The 17,671-nt window shown below is 37.7% G+C and overlaps 1 protein-coding gene across 1 annotated transcript; it reads right to left on the reverse strand.

Annotated features, from left to right (window-relative positions):
- Nucleotides 1-3,356: 3,356 nt before the first annotated feature.
- Nucleotides 3,357-15,821, reverse strand: LOC120314100 (CD59 glycoprotein-like). The gene is made up of 4 exons (XM_039356842.1): nt 15,636-15,821; nt 12,062-12,127; nt 9,943-10,044; nt 3,357-6,695 (listed from the first exon to the last, which is right to left on the reverse strand). The coding sequence occupies exons 2-4, from the start codon at nt 12,123-12,125 to the stop codon at nt 6,502-6,504; spliced, it is 360 nt and encodes a 119-aa protein (XP_039212776.1). The 5' UTR covers nt 12,126-12,127; nt 15,636-15,821; the 3' UTR covers nt 3,357-6,501.
- Nucleotides 15,822-17,671: the final 1,850 nt, after the last annotated feature.

Here is a 17,671-nt window from a genome sequence, read left to right on the forward strand (position 1 = left end):
CCTATGTTAATTTTCATTGGCCAGTTACAGGTTTAGCATCCTTGATTGGCTGTATGTCATGGAGTTCGTTAGCTAGAGGGAATGCAGAATAATTTCTTGGCTTTTAGCTACCGTGCTGAGACCTATGGGGGAATATTTGTGAGATTAATCACAAAGACCGAGGAGAGTAGTACGTAATAATAGGAATATCAGGGGGAGGGGAACAGTATATTTCAATACATTTTAAGCATTTTATTCCAGAGTGCGTACGTATGACAGTTACAGTATAGCTTAACGGGAGCCTAAGATGCTTGCTCGTTTGCGCGACCCTCTCCTAAGGTACTTCGCAGTCGCCAATTCATGATGACGGAAGCTATCACATGATATGCAGTATTGCCCCACGGGCCTCGCCCAGGTACTTAAACTATGATTCAGCTGACTATTTAGAAGGGATTCAGAATAGACAGTAAACTCGGGCTACATTTCGAAGGAGATTTATCTAGATGTGCTTCAGAGTATGATCCGGAGCAGTATGAGAAGATCTAAACAGAGATGACACCACCATTTTTTTCCCCTTAATGCCAGAAATCTGAAACATTTTAAAGGACCATACAAACTGGGGGAAAGAAGTGTAAACTTAATTGAACTTGACAAATAGCATATTGTGATACGAAAGAATAGGTTCTATTATGCAAAACTAAGCAATTAGATTTATATTCTTTTTTCCCTTGGTAATTTGATAATTGTTAGCTTTCTACCACCAATAAGCAAACTGCATTTCAATTCTCTTGAATTGTGCCTACTTTTCATGGCACAATAATCCAATGCCTTGTATTAGGGTCTTGCATATGCAATCTTACTGAACACGTCCATGTGTCCTTGACTTGGTTTTGCAAACCTGTCATAAAGTTTTTGCTGACTGAAGTCCTTGCTTGAATAGACAAAATGTACTTCACTTAAGAAGAAGAAAAAAATTGTAAGTCTCAGATAATATGGGACAGAGGTTCCTTCTTATAGATTTTTCTCCAACAGTTTTAATATCTCTTTTTTATGGATCCCCCCCTCCCCCCATAGTTCAGATATCTCTAATTTGGTCTCCTTTCTAATTAACTTTTTTTCTTAAAAATATTTTGGTATTTCCCATGAGAAGCTTGAATTCTCACTCATGTTTTCAACTCCATGCTTTCAGCACCATTAAAAGAGGGATCTTATAGATCAGGTCCCACTGAATTTATATAAACATATTTTCCCCTCCCATAGGCCATTAGTCTGTGCCTCTGATGATTTCTCCTTTAGTTGTTGGGAAAAGCAGAGTGTAATCCAGGAAGGTTTTTGTTTTGTTCTGATTTCTTTGTTTGATAAGGTGAATACTGACCTGATGAAAGACTGCAAATCTTTTATGAAATTGACATTGCAATTAATAAGTAGAAATTTGGACTTTTTTTAATCCAGAGTGGGGAAAAGTATCTGCAGAACATATCGTTCTTTCTCTTTTATTGTCCCACATTTTAACAAGCACACATGTACTTTACTATTTTGTCTGATCCTCTTATCAGTATAATGAGATGGACAACTCTGTATGCATGCATTATCAGAAATAGCAAACAAAATCTTTATGTTCATTTTGTCTCCTTGCTATTTCAAATATAATGCTGCAAGAAGCAAAAAGGGAGCTGGATGAAAGCAAACTGTTTTGTGCTAGCCTTTGGAGCTACTATACCTTCCTCTCTAGTAGTGGGATATACATGTTAAAATTGATGGAGGTGAAGGGATTTTATTGTGCTTGTGATTTTAGTAGGTTTAAGTTTGACATTAGCATTTATTTTATATATAGTAACCATTTTATTTTGATACTTATAGTGTAATCATGTAATCATTGTTTTGTTATTTTGTAATCATTATTTTGTAGTTAATTGCTTGATCAGATGCTTTATATATATATTGGAAAAGTAAGGGCTTCATGCTTTAGGTACAGGTGATTGCTTACATGAAAAGAGCACGGTAAGGGGAGGGGGAAAAGGAGTTACGGATGGAGCCTGGGTTGCTGTGTATGAGTCATCATCTAGGAATTATTTTTTTTTGTGCCATCTTATGCGTAGTACCAAGACCTGGTCTTTTTGTTCTGAAAAGGTATAAAAGGTGGAAGACATATTTTCTGGTTGTTGCCTTCATCTCTCTACCAGCCACGAAGAGAGATAGGGTCACCCAACTCTATTTTGATCAAAATAAAAGTTGTTTGCTTGCTGGAGCCTCGGCGCAGGAGTTTCTTTGACTCTTTTAAATTCCTGACTAATGCTGGGGCAATTGTGAGGCTAAGTGGAAAACCTTACAGAGGGCCTCAAGAAATTGGAAATTAGTCTTTTATTTTCCTTTTTTCCATCCTTATCCCCCTTCCCTACTTCTGTCCACTACTTTTGTTCAGCTCATCCATTCCTACAGCCCTCCTGCTTTCTCCCAATCATTACTCAAAAGGTAACTCAGTTATATTCTATGAGGGTGAAATGCTATGGGGCAAATGTTGTGGGGGATATCCAATCTGATATTGACATATATTCCTCTTGTTTCAGGATAAAAATTTATCATGGGGCTGCAAAAGGCTTTAAGAAAAAGAGGAAATAGATTTGAACTTGTAAAATAAATTTAATGAACATACAAAAGCATAGTTAGAAATGAGTGTCTAGATCTAAAATGGCAGAAAGTCAAAATTGATGTCACTGAGGCTGTTTTGAATAGCATAAAAGTAATATTTCATAGGTTAGTACAGTTACCATGTTATCCTCTAATGAACCGTGATAATAGAAGAACCAGATAAGAATGTGAAGGAGAGGGGATGTGCAACATTCTTTTTAAATATATATATATATATATATATATATATATATATATATATATATATATATTTTTATTGGGGTTTTTTTTACACATCACCATCAATGTTTGGTAAATAGTGTGTTGTCTGGGTTTGTATTTACAAATAACAGTTTCTATAGTTCCATATTCCACATAGTAGCTTTCCTTGATTTTCTCTTCTTCCAATAATATTCTCTTTTATCAACCTTAAATTAGTACATTTCTTGATAATTTTAGAAGATAACAAATATCTACAAATATCCTCTACCTTATTATTAAGCTTCTTTTCTAATAAATCATCTAGATCACTTTGTCATATATCTTGTTTTCAGAGTTCTCATTTCAATTTATTTTCCCCACAGTATTCAAAAGAATACATTTTTATCTGTTAAAATTTTCCTAGAGTTACTTACACTTATATATTGAAGTCTTTTTCCTCATAACCAACACTTACATTTTTCATATCTTGAAACAGAAAGAACAAAGGACAGAAATAATATACTGTCAAAAAAAAACCCATATCCCTCTTGAACTAGAATATATTTATAATCAGTGTTTCATTTTCTAAGCATATTCAAGTCTTCAAAATCCATTATATTTAAGTATTTAGTATATTTTCCTCATATAAATCATCCCAAATATTTTTATATTTCTCATATCATAGACAAAAAATACTGTATACTGAGCAACTGTATACTGAGCAACTACAAAAAGTCTAGGGCCAATCTCCCCTAAGTTCCGGGGCAGTATGTAATTATTTACAAGAGTAGGCTACCAGACTGGGGAGATTTATGTGTTTTATATGCAAAACATAATAAAGTAATTAGCTCCAACTCTGTACATGTAGGCCTGGTTGTTCATGCCTGACAGATATAAAGGAAACAGTTTTTAAAGTAATAATATTGGCCTAATAATAGATTCCATAATTAATCAGGACACTGATAGAAGTCACATCCATTTCCAGTTAGTTGCAGCTTTCTCCTCAGGGAAAAGACACTGAAATTAAAAATCTTTCCACCATTTAAAAAAACTAGTGCTGGCTCTTTAAAGTATTTTCCTCTTTTACATGTTTAATATTATAAAATGTGCATAACCATACAGGATATAAATCCTAGAAATTGTAAAATAAAGTGCTATCCATTTTGGTACCTCTAATTGGGTTCAATCAATTCATATAATTGTCAACCAGCATAAGAATTATAGGACTGGAAGCCCAAAACACTTGAAAGACATTAGGTTGAGAATGGCTATGTTACAATTCCTAGATGTGTTTACTGACTTAGACCCATTCATTGTTCACCGGGATCAGAATATCGATATGCCAAGGATCGAGTGGGATCAAAAAGAGATAGACAAAGGAGAGAGGAATTGGATGCTAGTTACATTACTGAGAATTGAGAGAGTATGTGGAGATTTAAGGTCCACAACTATATTACGCATATAATGTAAAATATTTATGAACACAAAATCATTTCAAGTTTGAAAGTATAATATAATGACTAGATACACACAATATCCTATGAAATTTACTTACCACATTTTCATCCCTGTGAATCTGGCAGATTCTGCCCATGCAGTTAGTTTATGATATAGTGAATTATGCCACCTATGTTAAATATTATTACTATTTTTTAATCAGCAGAGTTGTGTAGTCACTGACAAACAGAATGATGTCTGCAAACATCTAGATTACAAGGTTAATTCTATGTATCTATAATCAGATGAAAGTCTGAAGTTCAATAAAGTTTATTGTAAAGTGTTAGGTAAGAGGATTATTTCCCTCATAGTGTTTACTGTGATATCTTTGTTAAATATGTAATAGCATACATTAAACATGTTTTGTACAAACAGGTGATACTTTTTTTCTTGCTGAATGAAATTTGACCTGTTATATTCCATTTTAAGTATTAAAAAAACAATAGATGGTTTGCTCACTGCAACAGGGTAAAATGTGATGGCTTATTTTGTTGCTGAAGTGATGGTATGAATTCAGCCAGGATAGTTGTGTAATTCTAAGCAATTTGGTTAAATAAGTATATACAGAGAGACAATACTTTTCTTTTTGGTTTCTCAGCAAGTTTCTCTATTTCCCAAAACTCAGGTTCATTGCATTCACATATGGTGCTAATCTGTTTAACAGTCTCCAATAGTTGGCAGTTAGAGTGTAGTACTGCAGGCCACTTTAGCTGACTGTGTTCAGCAGATCAGCGGTTCAAATCTCACCGGCTCAAGGTTGACTCGGCCTTCCATCCTTCCGGGGTAGGTAAAATGAGGACCCAGATTGTTGGGGGCAATGTAAATATATATATACATTGCTTACTGGTGTATACCGCTTAGAGAGTGCTTGCACTTAAAGCGGTATATAAGTCTCATAAATAAATAAATAAAATTCTGTCTTATCTTGGGTTTCTTTGTCAGTTCTGAGTCCTTATACAGACCTTACTATTTCCTTCATTTAATTAGTGGGAAAAAGTGAACGATGTTTGCCCATCAACTTTGCTTCCTTGGCCCTTATTAGTTTCCACTGAAATAAGTTACAATAATGTTATAAGCTTGTTGTTGTTGTTGTTGTTATTAATTGCGAAGTCGTGTCCGACCCATCGCAACCCCATGGACAACGTTCCTCCAGGTCTTCCTGTCCTCTACCATCTTCTGGAGTCCATTTAAATTATATAAGCTACTAATCTTAAAATACGAAACCATGGGATTTATACATACCAAAGCAAAGCCAGGGTTCTCTCAGGAATCTTTCTACATATAGGGTAAGTAGAACATATTGCACATAGTTGTTTCAATACTTTTTAAGATACCAATAGTTCTATATACGTGGGAAAATTTGCAAAAGAATGTTAACAATTGTCCATACACAATATACTTTTAAAATGGCATACTGTGCCTAACATAGGAAGGACTGTGTTAAGTAATACTTTTCAGAGTTTCTCTATTGAATAAAGTCTTCACAGAAAACAATGCAATGAAAAAGAGAGAATACCTTTTTAAATTAAGCTCCGTCAATATTAGGTTCTGCGACTAAATGCAGAAATATGGAATAGGACATACGTTTTAAAGCAGCAGTTACTGAGTATACTGCATAAAGTGCCACACATATATGAGTTTTATATAGAGTGGTTATCTTAACACCTGTATAATAGGTAAAGATTGCTATAGCATGTTAAAACAGATAGAAGGTCAAATCTGTCAATGTAGGACTATAAACAGTGAGATCTTACAACCATTCTCTTGGTAACCTCTTAAACTTGTTTATGATGAGCTTGCATTAAAAGTGAGCTGTGAAATATAGTATTCGTGTTTACTGAAAAACATGCAGCTGTAGAGAATGATAAAGGAAAAGAATATGAATCTGCTTTCTTACAAAAAATAGAAATACGATAAATAAGCACTTTCACTGCCATGGATTAACCAGAAATTAAATATTAAGGAGAAGGCTCAATTGTCAAAGACAATCAACATGCACTGAGTGAGAGTACTTTCTTACAAAATTGGTTTTCCATTTTTATATTTTTTCCCCATTGCTTTCCTGGCTTAGCTTTAACACTCTTGTAGTTACACAGACATTGCTTCTTCAAATAGCTTTAGCTGTTCCAGTAAAAGTGCTTGCGTATCTGGTTAGAACTGGGATATGCAAAGAACATATTATTTTGAATCTCCTTATTACCGGGACATCATCCAAACCACAATTGCTGCTGAGATACCAAAGGGAGTGGTACTGACGAGGAGACTTGGACTCTTATTGCAGAAATCTCTTTGGCAGCAAAGGTGTCTAAAACTGTCAACACTAAACTCCTCGGCTATAACATCTTTGCCACATTTTGACATTTTCCAGCACCTGTACGTTCTCAAATTCACTGTAAACAAAATCAAAACATAAATTGAGATCAATTTTGCTTCTGATGAAATACAAGCAAGAGATACATTTTAAATGACCACACAAAAAAAAATCAGCTGCTTTGTCACTTAAAAAAAATATAGCACAGGACATTGTTTAAAATAACAAATATTCCTTGATTTATATCATCTTATACACATGAGTATTCAGAGACTAGCACCCTCCTAGAGAACCTCAGAGAAGTCCTTAAATGTTTTTCAGAAGGGCTGTAATCCAGTAGAGGTTGCTGTAGGAGCAAGAGGTCAGAGGCAATTTTCACTGCCACTTACACCATTTTCCTTACTGTTCTGGAAGGTTTCAAAATGCTCTACGCAGATGTTTAGGGGAAAAGAAAAGGGTCAGTAATAACTTTTTCTTTCCCTCAACCTTTCTCCTGTAGAGGCATCTTACAAAGATCTCTGCTGCACTGGAACTATCCAAAATAACTTAAGGGTTATTTTACATCAGTGGTTCTCAACCTTTTTAATGCCGCGACCTCCCAACCGGTCGTAAGTCGAGGACTACTCAACCGGTCATAAGTCGAGGACTACTCAACTGGTGCAGCACCATTTGCACAATGGGACTTTTGGCATTGTGCAATTCCTATTGGCTTTTGAAAGCCAATAGAATTAGACTCTATTCAAGAGAGTCTATTCTATTGGCTTTCAAAAGCCAATAGAATAAAAGGGAGTAGCACAGCTAAGGAAAAGGAGAAAAAAAATGACGGACTGCGTTGTTTGGCAACCCCTGTGAAATGGTCGTTCGACCCCAAATGGGGTCCCGACCCACAGGTTGAGAACCACTGCTTTACATAATATCTTTCAGTTTTGAAGCACAAATATAAAAGTTACTGTCTCTGCTGCTCAAGATTAGAAACTGCAGAGTTAACGTTAGTGCTTGGCTATAAACCTTGACTAGTCGCAAGAAGGGTGTTTTAATTTTGTTACGCATAGGTTGAGATATTCGTGAAGAAGATGCTGTATGGACTATTGGCATGTAGAAAGCATGCGTTATAGGGCTGAGAAAGCATGCTTCAAAGAGGATTCAGACAGACTTCAGACCTTAAATGGGCATAAGGCTTCACTAATATTCATTCAAGCAGCTTGTCTTCTGTGCAAGTTTGAAAACAAGTTACAGCTCCTTGAAGGATTATATTATGGATCAACTATGGTTTTTTCCCCAAATCTTCCAATTCCTTTCTTGCCAATTAGGGCACAAAGTACAAGAGAAGCCTTTCTCCTCTTGTTCTTTGTTCCCTGATTGATAAGGAAGCTTTGATTACTGCCCCTATGATCCAGTTGAAATAAAAGCTGTGTTATCAGTCTGTGTATTAGTGATTGTTTTCAGGTACCTCTCCCAATGGAAAAAAGTGACTATGACACCTATGTCATGCACAATGATTTTACATAATTTGTTCTTTTTCTGTTTCTCATGGCTGCTTGCAGGTGCTCTTTCGGTAGAATTTCACTCTTTTATTAAGTTCATATGTACTTTTGTAATAGTAACAATTGTAGGTATTACATTTCTTTAAGGACTCAAGCTGTCACATCCAGATCTTAGAAAGCAGTTTTCTGGAGATAAAAGCAGAATTGGGCCCTAAGGAATGATACTGATGAAGCAGTCAGTTGTACTCATAATCCAAAACTTTGTACAGCCCTTTTTAATTTCTGAGCCCACCCTGGTTGAAAAAATCAAGGAGTAAGGTTCAGATTTGGGAGATGGATGACTTCAAAAATAGGAAATTCAGATAAAAGAAGACTGTAATTTTCAGGAAACCAAGATGGAGAAGATCCAAGAATCAGAGCATTGTTATCAAACCAGGTTAGGTTTGCAAATGCTTCTTTATCACTTTTTGTAGGCGTCTGACTGATCTAGCTAACAATAATTTTATTAACATTATTGGAGGACAAACAATCTATGACAGAAAAAAATCAGAAGTCTAGTAGCACTTTTTCCAGCTAATAGATTTTACTAAAAGGCATAAGTTGTCATTAACCACTGCAGCGTACAAAAAACTTTTATGAATGCCTTTTAATAAATATGTGTTAAGTCAGAAAAAGTGCTGCCAGATTCCAATAATTTTGATAAAAATCCTAATGAGACAATAAGCTTGATAGGGCACAAGGGAAGTGTCTAGATGTTGATTAAGCAATTTAAACAGTTTTCAAGATTGCACTGTTTAGGATAAATTCCAGGTTCTGCAAATTTCTCATTCTACTGACTATCTTCAGCAATCATGAGTGTTACAATTTATGATCGTTCTTGAAAAAGCATTGTATTATAATATTTTAGTTTTAGAATTTTCCCATTAGCAATTGTTTCAAACAGGCCTCCAAGTATCATCTTCCCTTTTTTTCAGTGTGACATACTAAGATTTGATAATGAATTCTTTTCCTGATTGGTCAAAATATCATTTCATTACCCAACTATTTTTTTTTTAGTTTAAAAGCTTAAAAATAATGGTTGGAATCTGACAAAAAAACTTTTACAGCAGCAACTTCATACTCACTAATTTAGGAAGAAATCATAACTAACTCAGTGGAGCTTAAATTCTCAGAAAATAAACATTGTTGTGATGAACTTAGTAGCCCCTCCTACTGACTTGTTAACATGGGATTCACTGAATAGCTAAACTATATTACCCATAAGCCATCTCTTATGGAGAGAGCGCTTAACCCTATAAATGCCAAACATTCTTTAATTTTTTTTTATTTTTTAAACCAACAAAACAAAACAAAACATAACACACATACACACACAGTGTATACTCCTCCCTTTTTTAAAAGCGATTTCATAATGGTAATCTTCTATTATTTACATTTCCCCCCCCCTTATTCCTCTTTAGAATATTTGTCCTTGTTGCCCCGTTGTTTCTTATTTGCATTTTTCTTCCTTTGTACTATACTTCATACTAAGAATAATACATATTATTATTATTACTATACATTATTATACACACATTTTCCACTTTTGACCTTTCCACATTTATTCTCCTCTATTATTTCTAGTCTCCAACCAGTCATACCACTTGTTCCATATTAGATAGTACTCTGTGTCTTCCTTTTTTTAAATCTCTTTTGTTGATTTGTCCATCTCAGCTTAGTCCAGGATTAATGCCAAACATTCTAACATACAGTTCTCATCTAACTGGCTGATCCAGAACAAACATACTTGCACCAGAACATACTTGTTCCAAAGTTCAGTTTATTCATGCAAAGTATACATACCCATTCTAATTTGCAAGCAAGCATCATCTTCCTCAGAACAGGTTAGGTTGGTTCTACAGAGAAAAGGACTTTGTTCACAGATATAACATCGAAGTGCATAGCCTGAAACATAAACAGTATTTTTTTATCTGCCAGGTTTATGTAATACACCATTCAATTATCTCACATCTATTATTATTTCAGTAACTTAACAGACTGTTGTTATCTAATCAATATTCTTTATGTACATATATGCATATGAGGACTAGCAGAATATTTACTTAAAGCTGCTGAATATTTGTATCTAAACTGAGATTTGTCTGAATAAATTTTCAGTTTAGTTTCGTAGGCACAATTATCTCAAGATTTAGTTACAAGGTTTTAGCAAGAGACAGATTGTGAAATAAATAATAATAATATACAGAGCTTGGCCCCATCTAACTCTCTTGACATTTGTACATTGTAAAGTAGACATTTGATTAAAATGTTTATGTATGAAAAACCAAATATGGGAAAGAACATGAATTACTTTCTTGGCCATCCAGAACTTCACATACCATACTAAGGCAGGATCTAAGACAACTCAGCACGGCCAGCTTGGTGCGGCCAGCTTGCCATCACCAAGTCATCACAGGACAACTCAACATGGACAACTTGTCATGGGGACCACTTGCCACAGGTAGCTGGAGGGAGAACCGGGCAAGCAGCCAGATGAGCAGAATGTAGAGCCAGTGGTAGCCAGGGGTTCCCACCAGAGGGGGAACAGGCCAGGCAGGTGAGTGAGTGGGTGGCAGAACTCAGAGTGACAGCAGCAGCGTCCAGGGGCTTCCCATTTTCATGCCGCTGCTGCTGCACCAACCTCCAAGCCATTCAGAGTATGGGCCATTTGGTGGCGGCAGTGGGTGGGGCTGGCAGTGTGGAGGTGGCAGAGGCTGGGCATGTCCCATTTTAATACCCATTGCCACAGGCCATTCAGTGGCAGCAGTGTTTGGGCTGTTTGATGATGGCAGTGGGGTATGTGAAAATAGGACACGATAGCCTCTACCATATCCCTATCACCTGTCCCATCCTCCGCTGCCAAATGGCCCATGACAGCTACAGTGTGTGTGCAAAAATGGGAAACACCTGGCCTCCACCACCTCCCTGCCCACCGCCACTGCCACTGAAAGCCCGAACATTGCCAGCATTGACCAGCCCAGATTCTGAAGGGATTGGAGCTTAGTACAGCGGCGGTGGCGAAAATGGAAAGCACGTGGCCCCACTGTTGCTCTGTACTCTGCCCAGTCGCTCATTTGCCCACCCACCTGGCTCTCCCTCCAGTGGGAAGCCCCTGGCCACTGTGCTCTGCACTCTGCCAATCCCCTCACCTGCCCACCCGCCTGGCTCTCCCTCTGGCTGTTTGCAGAAAGTTGTCCCAAAAGGGACTTGGCCATGTTGAATTGTCCTGCAGCAATTTGCCGATGGTGAAGAGGCATCTTGGCAATGGTGAGGTGGCTGCGCTGAGTTGTCCCATTCTGACTGAGGTATGCCTATCACATCCTGCTTATAGCAAAATGAAGAATCAACATTTTCTATCTGCCTGGCATGTGTGCAGAAATTATTCATGGTGGAATCAATAGCAATAGCATTTAGACTTATATACCACTTCACAGTATTTTACATCTCTCTCTAAGCAGTTTATAAAGTCAGTATATTGCCTCCAACAATCTGGGTCCTCATTTTACTGACCTCGGAAGGATGGAAGGATGAGTCAACCTTGAGCCGGTGAGAATCAAACTGCTGAACTACTGGCAATTGGCAGTCAGCAGAATTAGCTTGCAATACTGCATTCTAACCACTGCACCATCCTGGCTCTTAATATTGGTTAGCTAGCATTTCTATAGCATCTCATTTCAATCCTGTTTAGTTAAATGCATCCTATATATATTATTTAGAAGACATAGTATAGCACTTACATACCGTAACAAAATCTCTACAGACTTTTATCCAGAAAGCATGTTAATGGACTACAATGGAGTAAATGCTCTTGGATATGTATGATTCTATTGACAGAGAGTATTGTTGTCTACTGCTTTCCTACATCCCAATGTGGTTTAGTCCATTCTCTTTACTAAAAATGCAGAAATATCACAATACTTACCAGAAGTGCAGGATATGGTTAGAATAATGAATGCTGCTAGGAGAATGTAGTTCATTTTGTCCATGTCTAGAAGTAGAATCATACATGAGATCATGAATAGAGAAGGTAGCTCAAAAAGGTAAAAGAAAATCTGATCTGTCTATCCAAGTAAATGAAGCCTATGAAAATCAAAATCTTAAAAGCCAGTGACAAGAAGGAAGATTGCCCCCCCCCATACCTCCCAGATGAGTTTTTTAAAAAGAGGAGGCAGGCAGCTTCTTTTTGGCTTTGTTCCTACCTGAGTTCTTTCCAGAACTAGTGGAAAATCAAGAAAGATAGGAGCCTAGTTCATAAAATCTGGGTTGCAGATCAGAGAAATAATACAGCAAATTAGAGACAAATAGAGCTAGATGCAGGGTAGATTTGATTTGATTTAATAGATAGTGACCTAAAGGTGTGCACATGTGTCATTGGAATGTCTGACTGATTTCAGCCTGAGCTTCAAAATAAACTATTGCCTTCCTTTTTCTTTGTCCTTTTGTTTCTATCTCCTCCCTTCTAGTTCTTTATTATTTTCATAATAAAATGTCTTTCTTGCCCAGTTAATGCTGATAGAAGACAGATTGCCACTTGACTGGAGAGGCGTGTCCCTTGAATAAAGTGGGCAGCGGCAGCATTCATGACTAGGCATTTTCCAAGAATGCATTAAGATTGCGCCTGAAAGGTTTAGAATTCACAGGAGCCAGAGGAACTAAAACATTGCACTCCCGTGCATTATATAGCAAAGCAATGTGCTTTATGAAAGGAATTTCTTCATGCACTGTTTTTGCCCATTAAAATCTACCCCCAGAAACCAGACAACTAAAGTTGTCTCTCTAGTATTTTTCCACAGTGGATTGAAAGTTGTTTTGGCTTCAGCCTAGGTTAGGAGCAGCAGTCTATTCAAGAAAGATCTGAATCTGCAGAAAGACAAGAATGAATGATCAAACACACAGAGACACGCATACACCACAATTAAACATGAATGGAAGAAACAGCCCAACAAATATTCTGCATGAATGGAAATAGATGTAGTTTAGGTGAAAACTAAGAAAAAAGGACGCTGAAGGATTTGCCATACTGTAGCTCCCACTTCTGTGTTTCAGAGCCAATACCAAGTGTTGCAATAACCTAGCATCCTGATTGTGTGGAAGATGGGATGTAAACAACAATATATTAGCTTGTAAGGTAATATCAACAATGGAAATCTACTTTGCACAGAGTAGCATAAACATGCTAAAACTGATTGATGAAGTCATTATTAGTATTAGGAAATCCTATCAGTGGTATGAGTATACCTATTCTCCAATCAAACTAATCTAATTAATCAACTTCTCTTTCACATTGATCTGCTTGCACAGTGATTACATGCATGGAAAAATTATTGTACCTTGCAACAAAATGTGTTGTGTATGAGATTCAGATAGTTAATTGCTGACAGCTTCAGTAATATATCTCATTGTCTCTTCATTCTGCTAACGGAGTAGAGGAATTAACAAAGGTGAAATATTTAGGAAACAATTTAAACTAGCTAGAATAAGCTAAGGGGTTTCTGAATGCAGGAGGAGTGCACTTCTTCTGCTGGAAAGAAAGATTTGCTACTGAGACACTGTTTACATTATCACAGGTATTCAAGTTTATTTGTGAATACTTCACAAATAGAGATTTCCCACCAGCAATGTTCTGAGTGGGAGAAAAGAATACATTGACTGCTGTTGAGAATTTTCATGGCCTTAAGCCAATCTGTTTCCTCTTGTTAATTGTTATGGGGAGGAGTTGGATATTCAGTGCATCAAGTCTGAATGGTATAAAAGTTATGGCTCCACCATAGAACTTTCATCCATTGCCAGAAAAATAGAGGTGTCTCTATTAAAATTCTATCCACTAATATATTGTAATAAACTAAGAAATGTTTAGAAATAATGGTTATAAACTAAGGCAAACATGGTGTAGATCTTATTCTGGTAAAAAGACTGACGAAAGAAACACTGACCTCATCTGGTCACAAACATCTGATGCCCAGATGTTTGTGCATTCCTTCTGCACTATTATTTAGCTGTTTAATTACGAGGGATTCCTTTCTCACCTTTTATCAGTCAGCAGAAAACTTTGATAGTAGAGCTGTACATGTATATAATACATGTTAAATAAATTGAAATCCTTTTATTACTTTTAACTGGTCATGTTCCAGTTTGTCAATAGCTTTCCAAAAGAGCTGTATGCAAAATTTCATTCTGTTAGGGATGGTAGTAGTGGGGACTTCATTACTCTGCTAACAAGTAAGGAAAAATAAAACAGAACAAGTAGGAATATAAACGTTTTTTTAATGTATGTTGAGTTAAGTGACTGATTACAAGACAGAGCATCCTCTATCTAGCAGTGAAGTTCTGAAGAGAGAACATATTAATTTTTGTATTCCTGGCTAGAAATAATTTCAGCCCGTAATACAAAGAATTATTCAAACCATTTAGGAAGGCAGACCAATGCCAAGAGGCAAGACCTCCTTCAGAAGAGGACTTCGTGAAAGCCTACTGTCCTTCAGTAGTACATAGAGGGCAAACATTCAGTGCTCCTCTAGGCCAAAACAAGAGAAGAGTCTCTTTGAGACGTCCTTATGCTGAAGAATGAAAAGGTGGAACATTGGTTTAGATTTAATAATATACAAAAGGACAGAATTTGCTCTATACTGTGTTATTATTCCTCACTGGGTCTTGTAATATGGATCTTATTTTGTTTTTCACTTTTCTCATCATATGATGATGACAATGGTTTGATTGTAGGATTGTTGCATTTTTGTCTTTTAATTTAATTAATAAAATCACGAATATTTTACATGCATTTGGAAGGGTCTCCAAATGCAGCAAGACTGCACATTACGTTCAAAGCCTGCTCCCCAAAACCAGCCCCAATTAAAGAGCCACCGGTCAAACAGAATACTAAATGCCTTTGAAGGGCATCCGGCTCATCAGAAAACCAGAAAACCGGGAGGATCAGCATCTAAAATGTTCTAACCGTATGCTCTCGCCTTCCACAAAGAAACAAAGACTGAAGACCAAAAAGAAAGAAAGAAAGAAAGAAAAAAAGAAAGAAAGAAAGAAAGGAAAGAAAGAAAGATGAGAGAGAGGGAGGGAGGGAGGGAGAGGGAGAAAGAGAGAGAGGGAGAGAGGGAGAAAAGAGAGAGGGAGGGAGGGAGGGAGGGGACAGAGGCATTACTATCCAAACGACGCAGATAAACCCGCAGCTAAAGACACAAGAGCCCCGTTTTTACTAACGTAAAAAGCCCCTATGGACCGGACCTTGCCTGTGAGCTTTGAGCCCGGCAAATGCAGCTCCGAAGCATCACAACCAGCCCGGCGCCTCTAAAATTGGCCTGCTTCCCCCTCTTGAACATCTTCCTTCCACCTCCACCTGCAGCAGCAAGCGCCTCTCTCAATACTGCTCTCGGGATGCCCCTTCCCACATGCGCCCGGGCTTAGAAAGAGGTTGTCGGGAAGCTCCTTTCGAGCCCGAACGAATCGAGGGCTCGCAAGCCTGGACCCCGCTAGCCCTCGCTCACCCGGACTGCTGCTTCAAAGGCGCGCCGAGCTGCTGAGCCGCAATCCTCCCCCTGCGACCGCCGCTAAATCCTTAAATCTGAGCGGCTCCCTTCCCTTCTGGGGCATCAGCAGGCTCCGCCTTCGGCTCCCTACTGCCGGTCTGCGGCAAAGCAACTGTCAGCCTCATCTCGGCGGCCAAAAAGAGAAGTTACTTTTTTTGTCAGTAAGCAAACAAACACATAAAATAGGGGGATGAGGAGAGCGATCTGGCGTTGGCCTTCCGTCTGCTGATAGTTAGGGAAGCTCCTTGTCAGTCTCAGCATTATCTTCTGGCAATATTTTCAATAAGAAGGGAGACTCCACATTTATCAGTGGTTGGACTGTTTCTGCAACCAGCAAAACAATATTCCACCCACATCTAATGTACCCCAAACACTGTCACTGTTGGTAATTGGGGAACATCAACACCCTGAAAATTACATTGATGGAGGAATGCGTTTCTGAATTCAGTGAGATCTCTGATGTTTTGGGGACATTTTTATTATGTACAGTACTTACTTAGCTTACTTAGAAGCTGTGCCATCTAAATAGGGCAAGGCAGCAAAGGACACAACCACTATTCAAGTGTGAATCCATAATATAAGATCTAAAGAAAAAGAAAGCAAGATATACAAGAGGCACCAGGAGGAACTAGAATCTGAACCATAAGGCGAGAAGGAGCCATCCTCTCTTCCCAGAGTGAGAGTGTCATAAAACTGAGTTCAAGGCACTCAAAATAGAATTTTCCAATAGTTTTTTTATTCTTGTGTTATTCAGGGAAAAAGCAAGGCAAATGTGCAATTAAGCATAATTAATTCATTTATATTTGCACATGTACTTGTTTAATTTCAAAGTTACCTTACTACAATAAGCTGTGCTGACTAGGCTATCAAGAAACTATGCTTAGCAAGGCTACTCAAGTATTATTGCCCAACTAGGCTACACAACTAGGCTGGGAAGCAGACTCGGGGCGTCTTCTGCTCCAACATGAGTCGTCTTGTTCATTCTGGTCTGGTTCATTTCACTCTTCTCTTTATACCCAACTTGTTTACTCAAAATTCATATATATGGTACATCTTGCCCCACCCAGTCAGGTCAGGAACTTCACATTCTTACTTTCTGTTCCATGATTCCAGGAAAAATGCATTCCTTACGTCCACTAATATTCCATCTGGAATCTTCAATAAAACATTCATACACACATTCAGAATCTTTCTTACATATCCCAGCAACATTTGTTTCCTAGTGAGTTCATGAAAAAGTTAACTATGGTTGTATTGCAGGCCCTCTATATTCATAATTGATATTATATTTGTGATATATTCATAACATACAACATAAAATATGTAACAAGAAGGACCAGGGACTTCTTTACCTTTTGTAACCTTTCTCTCTTTTCCTCACTTTTTTCCTTGTTTTGCTTTTCTAGGGATGAAAATACACAATTGCTACATTTTTGTTTTGATTGATGCCATGAGAAATGTCCCATTTTTCAGCATCTTAGTTGGGTGTTTAGGATTAGCTTTAAAAACCTCTAGTAGCCTTGAACCTCGGTTTGCAGTAGCAGTCAGCTAGATTCCTCTGAGAGGGTCTTAAAAGATGGAGACTCTCAAGTCAAGCTCAGTGCCTGGCGACCATGCACTCCATGTAACTTACTTGGCAACAATATCCAAGTGATTTCCCATTGCTGACTTTTGGACTTTCCCCAACTTTGTCTAGATTACAGCCCTGCCAACTATATCCAAATATTAACTAGTCTGAGCTTATGTTACATTTTTGGAATCAGCCAAGACTACTGAGATAGGGCCAACTGCAGGGGCCATGCATAATGTCAATATCACACTACCCTTAATCTTTGTTCAGTGAGTCTAAGGAGGTCCATTTACACCAGGGGTGTCAAACTGCTGGCCCATGGGCCGGTTGCATCATACGGAGGCTGCGCTCATCCCAGCTCCGGCAATGCAAAAAAAGTCATGATACATCGCAACACATCACATGATGCGGTGAGTTTGACACC

This window comes from Crotalus tigris, unplaced genomic scaffold (genome assembly GCF_016545835.1).
Source record: "Crotalus tigris isolate CLP2741 ecotype Arizona unplaced genomic scaffold, ASM1654583v1 scf7180000018831.1652172, whole genome shotgun sequence".
Lineage (NCBI taxonomy): Eukaryota > Metazoa > Chordata > Lepidosauria > Squamata > Viperidae > Crotalus > Crotalus tigris.